General features: G+C 39.8%; 1 protein-coding gene across 1 annotated transcript in view; it reads right to left on the reverse strand.

Annotated features, from left to right (window-relative positions):
- Positions 1-7,750, reverse strand: part of LOC123504635 — a 383,953-nt gene that overhangs the window by 134,404 nt on the left and 241,799 nt on the right. Inside the window, 1 exon segment of the mRNA XM_045255348.1 lies at positions 7,056-7,359. Within this exon segment, the coding sequence (XP_045111283.1) occupies positions 7,056-7,359 (304 nt within the window).

The following is a 7,750-nucleotide window of genomic DNA, read 5'->3' on the forward strand; positions in this document are numbered from 1 at the left end:
ACAGGAGGAGAAAGTTAATTTAGCTTCTCTCGTACTATCACGAGAGAGAGAGAGAGAGAGAGAGAGAGAGAGAGAGAGAGAGAGAGAGAGAGAGAGAGAGAGAGAGAGAGAGAGAGAGAGAGAGAGAGAGAGAGTTTACTTAGGATGAGTAAATATGATGCTCTCTCTGATCTCTCTCTCTCTCTCTCTCTCTCTCTCTCTCTCTCTCTCTCTCTCTCTCTCTCTCTCTCTCTCTTACCGTACTTTATCACAATCTTCCTTTTACAGTAATTAACTTCGTTCCTCTATCTCCCCTTCCTTTCTCTTTTCACTTGACATCATTCTTCCTCTTTCTCTCCCTCTCCTCCTCCTCCTCCTCCTCCTCCTCCTCCTCCTCCTCCTCCTCCTCCTCCTTCCCAAGAACCTAAATCCCTTGCCTTGCCTTCCCAGATTAACTAATACCCAATGGACAGATGCTTTCCTCCTCCTCCCCATCCTCCTCCTCCTCCTCCTCCTCCTCCTACTGCTATTCTCGGTTCATGTAGTTCATTTCTTGTTCGTCTTGCACTTCAGATAATTGCAATTCTGGAAATAAGAGTGAGAAACGATTTTATATCTGCCGCTGTTGCTTCTATTTTGGCCACTGCTACTGAAAATACTAAAGATTTCTATGGTGCTATTATAATTTTCTACCCAACACGCATCAGGTGAGTCATTAAGCCCTTCAGTAATATGACGCGTTTCTATATTCATTCTGCTTACTATTTGGCGATTTTATACAGCTTTAGAAACTCATGTAGGGGATTGAAATAGCGAAGACTCTGGGCATAAATCTTCTGACCTTCATAGATCCATCCTAATGTTAATAAAATGGTCTAGTCGTACCCAAAACTCAAGGTGAAAATGTGTCCTAGTATTAAAGGGTTAAAAGCATCACCAGCCTCACCAGTACTAGCATGTCATTTCACCACGGTCTGCTAGCTACACCTCAACGCACTACAGTACATAACCCTCGCCCAGTCTGCAAACTACCACTGATTTTACTCCTCCGACCTTCCCTTGCGCTTAGTTAGTTCTTTTGGTTCGTGTTTTGAAAGGTCCCCAATGCCAGTGAATGATTAAAATGTTTGGATTTCTATGTAGCTGTAGTTTTATTTTCCGAGCATTACAATTGTTTCAAGATATTCAAGTGTGTGTTCATCTCTTTATCAGTTCAAGGGTTAAGTCTATAAATATTGGGACGTATTTTCACCATGCGTTTTGTGTATTATTAGATTTCATTTATGTTAAGATAGATCTATGGAAGCCAGAAGATTAATGGCCAGAGTCTTCACTATTCTAATCCCTACATTCGTTTCTGAAGCTGTATAAAATCACCAAATAGTAAGCAGAATAAATATGAAAACGCGTCATGGTACTGAAGAGGTTAAGCCGATCAGTGATGTATTGTTGCCACGTGTCTGTCTTCACAACTACGTGCATTCTATATTGATTTACCAGGGAAGGCTTTTTATCACGTAAGAAAATATTTAAAAGAAAAAAAATATGTATAAATAAATAAATAAACTCAATTAATACCGTACGAGTATTAATTGAGTATTTAATAAAATGATCTGGTTTACACAAAATATAACATAATCAGTAATATGATGTAGAACTTTAGAGCAACGATAATCGAATGAACGTCCCCCAGAAAAGGAAAAAAGAGCAACAGGAAGCATTAAATAGTGATTCAGTAATAGGTGTAAAATATTCCGCAATTACGAGTATGATAAAGCATAAATTTACACGCAATAAAAATTAAATCACAAAAGAAGGAAATGACAAACAGTGGTAAATAAGAGGCCGCCGTGGTACAGTGGAACCATGCGTGTTGGGGTCCGAGGGATCTCCAAGCGCAGTGTAGGTTGGGCTTCCTCACTCGGGGCAACGGTTTCCTCGCGGGTGGGCTTTGAGATAGGAGGTACCCCAAAAAAGTATCTATTACTAACGTGTACGGTATGTCTGAGGTGGGATAAGGAACAACGCCCCTATCCCCTACTCTCTCTCTCTCTCTCTCTCTTGGACACAACACATTTATGTCTACACTCCTACGCATTCACAGTAACAAACACTGGTACTGGCAATACAACTTCTCACAAATAGAACCAAACCAACCAGTGAGTAAACAAATAAGAGGAAAGATATGCACCACTAATGTTTATGCTTTAAGGTGTCATGTTTTGAAATGACTGTTTTATTATTAGTTTTTTGTTTTTTTCAGAGGTTACCAGAAACTATTTTTGATATGGATGCTCTCTCTCTCTCTCTCTCTCTCTCTCTCTCTCTCTCTCTCTCTCTCTCTCAAGAACTAAAAAAAAAAACTCAAAACCCCATTAATATTCAAGTTAGCTCGCTAGATCAGACGATGAAACGCTTACAAGTGCCGACCTCTTCCTCTGATGCTTGTTACTAAGGAAAGCCGCGTCTCTGCCTTCCCCTCCATCCCTCTCCTCGCCTACTCTAATCCTGTCATGTCCTTCTCATCGCTTCAGTTTACATATTCCAGCATTCTAATCTCGCTATCCACGGCAGGTCGCCCTCTTGCACCCGTCACATCTACCGTACTCTTCTCGTACACATACATATTCCTTCCTCGTCTCGCTTCCTGTCATTCCTTCCCTTACGCCTCAACTACTAATTCCATCCCTTCGTTTCTGGATTGGCTTTTTGAATTGGTCACATGCACGTTGCTTGCTTTTTATCAATTGATTCATCATGCGTTATAAATATTATTCATGCAATTCATTTTGACTGCTGCTATATTTTCTTGTATCCTTTTATCTTATCTCATTTTTTTTTATCTTGTATTATTAATTTCCTTTGTCTTTTATTCAACACGCGTAGCTTTTATATTTGTGAGTGTTAGTGCTATGTTTACATCACGCAAGTCCCTTTCTTTATTGCTTTACCAACAGTCTTGTCTTTCACCTTGCTTCCTTGAGAATCACCTGCTTTTCTCGCTCGCATTTCCCATTTCTCTCTCTCTCTTCTCACCTTTCTTGCTTCCCTCTAAGTGCTAATTTCTGTAACGTGATTTTCGTCTCACGCATTGTGTTTTTAGCGATAGACTTTACCAACTGACAGTGTACTCGAAAAGGTGATTTTGTGTGCAGAAGGAAATAAGAAAGTTTAAAGAATCCTAACGCGATGATATTTCTCTAATGCGACGCAGAAGAAATTGATTATGTTATGAGTTTCTGAAGCTGTATAAAATCATCAAATAGTAAGCAAAATGAATGTGAAACTGTATTCCTGGTACTGAAGGGATTAAACACTATAACAGCGAGTGAGGGGCGTTGCTTCACTAATAACCATTTAGATTACATATCTCTCGCTAACCCGTTCATCCGATGCTTGGTTCGTCTGCTGTGAATCACCCAGCCTAATTTGACTCGCATCCAACACACACAGACAGTACGAGAGAGAGCGGGAGGGTGATGAAGGGACTAACTAGTTTTGTTTCAGATAGAAGTCGAAGCAGGTGGTTCATAACAGAAGACTCACACACTGGCAACGGTCGAAGTGATCAGTGTGAAAGTGGAGAAATTTAACCCCTATATTATTTGTTCACGCAGCCTCGTTTCACACTATCCCAGACACGCGAACACTTACTCCATATCGACACTTAAAATGAACCATTTAGCCGCTTCAATACTGGGACGCATTTTTACCACGAGTTTTGGGCATGAATAGACGATTTTATTTACATTAAGAAGGGTTTATGGAGGTCAGAAGATTAATGGCCAGAGTCTTCACTATTTTATTCCTCACATAAGTTTCTGAAGCTGTACAAAATTGTCCAATAGTAAGCAGAATGAACATGAGAAAGCGTCATAGCACTGAAGAGGTTAATAAATTCCTTTCTTCTTTCCTTGAGAACACAACCCTTAGTGATCATCGAGGTAATGGAGGGAATTATATCTCCTCTATTTTTTGTTCATTCAGCCACGAAACCACAAGCTTTTACTTCTCATGGATGCTCAAAATAGACTACACAGCTTCCTTCTATCTAAACTCAGTCACTTAACGATTAACCCATCCACTCCTACACTTATTTTCCATATCATTCTCTCACGATTTTTCAGCTCCTTAGAATAAGATGAAAATTAATCAGACTATATTTACGTACTCCTTTGAATGTTAACAAAAGACAACTAAAGTAAAACTAACACAAAATTCATCTATAATTCTCGTTTTTTTCCCTTCATCTTCTTAGAATAAAAAAAAAAAATAAACAGACTATATTTAATCATTCTTTTAAATATTACCAAAAGACAACTGAAATAAAATTAATACATAATCAATCTATAATTCTCGTTTTTTTTTTTTTCTTACGCAGCCAAATTTACTCACGAGCAAACCCTTATACACCATTCACAAGTTTCCTGAAGTGATTGTCTACAAATATGAACTGCAATTCGTCTGCTGTGAATGATGTCAAGCCAATCCATTACGTATCCCGACCAGGCAAGACTTCTAATATTACAACAAACGCTGCAGGTTCATTATTCAAGCTTCATATTTATCACACTATTTTGTTTCTCGTAATAGACCTCAACTTTTATTGTGATCTTTGAATGTGGTGTTAGTGCTATTATTATTATTATTATTATTATTATTATTATTATTATTATTATTATTATTATTATTATTATTATCACTACTGCTATTGTAACCTGTTCTTAGTGTGAGAGAGAGAGAGAGAGAGAGAGAGAGAGAGAGAGAGAGAGAGAGAGAGAGAGAGAGAGAGAGAGAGAATCTGGGAGTTAAAGATAGTTACTCTAATTCCACAACCAGAAATGCTTCTCTAATTCTTTCTTTTTTTTTTTTTTTACTTTAGTTTGTCTTCCTGTTTAACCATATATGGAGTTAACTAGATAAAAGATAGACAAGGCCTTCTACTACTACTACTACTACTACTACTACTACTACTACCACAACCACCACCACCAGTAAGGAAAACCATCATTAGCATCATGAAATTTTAACAAGTCTCGATCTGAATAGACACAAACATAATTCATATCAGGGCGATGTTTTCAGTAATAAGCTCATCAATTTCTTATTACTCTGAGGTAAACAAATAGCTGAGTAATGAGATCATTTCACTCATCAGGTACAACAAGTCATGCGTATTTTTTTATGTGGTTAATTGTATCTTTGGTTATGTATTATTATTATTATTATTATTATTATTATTATTATTATTATTATTAGTAGTAGTAGTAGTAGTAGTAGTAGTAGTAGTAGTAGTAGTAGTAGTAGTAGTAGTAGTAGTAGTAGTAGTAGTAGTAGTAGTAGTAGTAGAGAGAGAGAGAGAGAGAGAGAGAGAGAGAGAGAGAGAGAGAGAGAGAGAGAGAGAGAGAGAGAGAGAGAGAGAGAGAGAGAGAGAGAGAGAGAGAGAGAGAGAGAGAGAGAGAGAGAGAGAGAGAGACAATATTAACCAATCACAATCCTCACTTAGAGTTTACCGACGCTGATTGGTTTGAGAGAGAGAGAGAGAGAGAGAGAGAGAGAGAGAGAGAGAGAGAGAGAGAGAGAGAGAGAGAGAGAGAGAGAGAGATGGATGGATGGATAAAAGGAACAACCAAGAGAGAAAAGGTCAATGAAATGAAGCCGAACAGGAGGAGGAGGAGGAGGAGGAGGAGGAGGAGGAGGAGGAAGAGGAGGAGGAGGAGGAGGAGGAGGGTGGGGGAAACAAAGATAAGAATGAAGGTGAGTCAGAGTAAAAATAGAGAAAGATACCTTGAGAAAATAGGAGGAGGAGGAGGAGGAGGAGGAGGAGGAGGAGGAGGAGGAGGAGGAGGAGGAGGAGGAGGAGGAGAAGAGACCTCAGGGGACAATGCCACATTACCCCAACACGCTCCTCACAGATGCGTCTCTCTCTCTCTCTCTCTCTCTCTCTCTCTCTCTCTCTCTCTCTCAGTATAGAATCCATCATATATTTTTGTCATTTTTTGTCTAGTTTTTCCATCTAGAATTTTGCTCAACATCTATATATTTATCTGTTTACATACCTATTTGTCTATCTAAATATTTATCTATCTACCTATTCATTTGTCTATCTAAATATCTATCTATCTACCTATCTATTTGTCTTTCTAAATATTTCATCTATCTACCTATTCATTTGTCTATCTATCTATCTATCCACTTTACTAGCGACCTTGATTCTTATTTGTTGTTGCCAGTCACTATTTGTTTCTATGTATTTGTCTCTCTCTCTCTCTCTCTCTCTCTCTCTCTCTCTCTCTCTCTGTATCTATCTATCTATCTATCTATTCATCTTTCCATTCTTTTTACTGACTTCTCTTTAGTTCTCCCTTCTTTTCTTCCTTTTCTATCATAATTCCTCTTCTGCTCTTCCTTCTCCTCCTCAGCATTTTTTTTTTCTTTTTCTGTCTACATATTCAATTCTTTCTTCTTTTCACCATCCTACTAACCGCTTACACGTCTTCTACTTCATTTTTTTTCTCTTCAGTTTTTTTTCTTTTCCCTTCCATCACTTCTCTTTTTTTGCATCTTTCTCCTCTTAATTCTTATCCGCTTCGCATTTACTTTCATTCCCTTCCATTTTCTCTCTTCCTCCATTAATCTACCTCCCCTTCTTTCTTTTCAATGACTCAGATTTTCGTTCCTTCCTTTATTTCTAACTGTTCTGTACACTCCCTGTTCCTTATTGTATCTACAGTGCCGATTCAGAAACACTTGGCTCTCTCACCACAGCTGTTCTTAAAAGCTTTTCTCCGGTTAATAATGCCGATACCTTGCTGATCTGTCACTGTCCTACTAGTGCACTGCTACTGCCCTTTCTTTGATACTAACTGGTAGCTGATTTACAGAAAACGGGAGGCTTCAACATGCAAAATAAAAAATTATATATCCTTCGGTTATTTGCGTTTCCTGTACTCGTATATTCATCAATGTGTTTATATGTATTTCTCCTCCTCTTCCTCCTCTCTCTCCTCCTCCTCCTGTTCCTGTTCTTAACATCTAACACGACTATAGCTACTACTATTCCTATTACCACTCACCTCTCATTAATCAGTCGTTCCATAAGGCGAGCCACGGCATGAGAGGTGACGGCCGCCAGATGCCCCGCCGCGTCCTCTCCCTCGCCCGCCGCCTCGCCAGTACACGCCCGCTCAGCCTCCGCCCACGACGCTGCCTCCTCCACCAGACGGAAGCAGCGGCCGTCCTCCTCTACCCAGCCTTTCCTGCACGTGCCTCGCCTTCGCTCGTCTCCAATAGTCGCCCCCGCCAGGCTCTTCACAGCGGCTGCCTCCTCGCCCACACTCGTCGCCGCGCCCTCCACCTCGCCGCCACTCCCGCTCTGCTCTGTTGGGAAGAAGGGAAAAGGAAAAAAATGTACGTGTGCTAATGGTTTATGTGTACGTGTGTGTATACTTGCCTGTCCTTGCAAGATGGTTTTGTTAAATACCTATCTACACACACACACACACACACACACACACACACACACACACACACACACACACACACACACACACACACACAAGGGTCTTACATTAATGAATTTCATCAAGTACATTATAGACTAGCCCTTCCTTCCTCTCCCTTTCCTTCCCTTCCCTTCCCTTCCTTTCCTCTTCCAGCCCTTCCCTACTTCCTGTCCTAAATTACTGTGTCTTCTCTTCATCCCCTTTTCCTTCTTCTCTCTATCTCTGCATCTCTCCTCTTCCTCTCCTTGCTACCTTCCCTCTTCCCT

This window comes from Portunus trituberculatus, chromosome 16 (genome assembly GCF_017591435.1).
Source record: "Portunus trituberculatus isolate SZX2019 chromosome 16, ASM1759143v1, whole genome shotgun sequence".
Taxonomy (NCBI): domain Eukaryota; kingdom Metazoa; phylum Arthropoda; class Malacostraca; order Decapoda; family Portunidae; genus Portunus; species Portunus trituberculatus.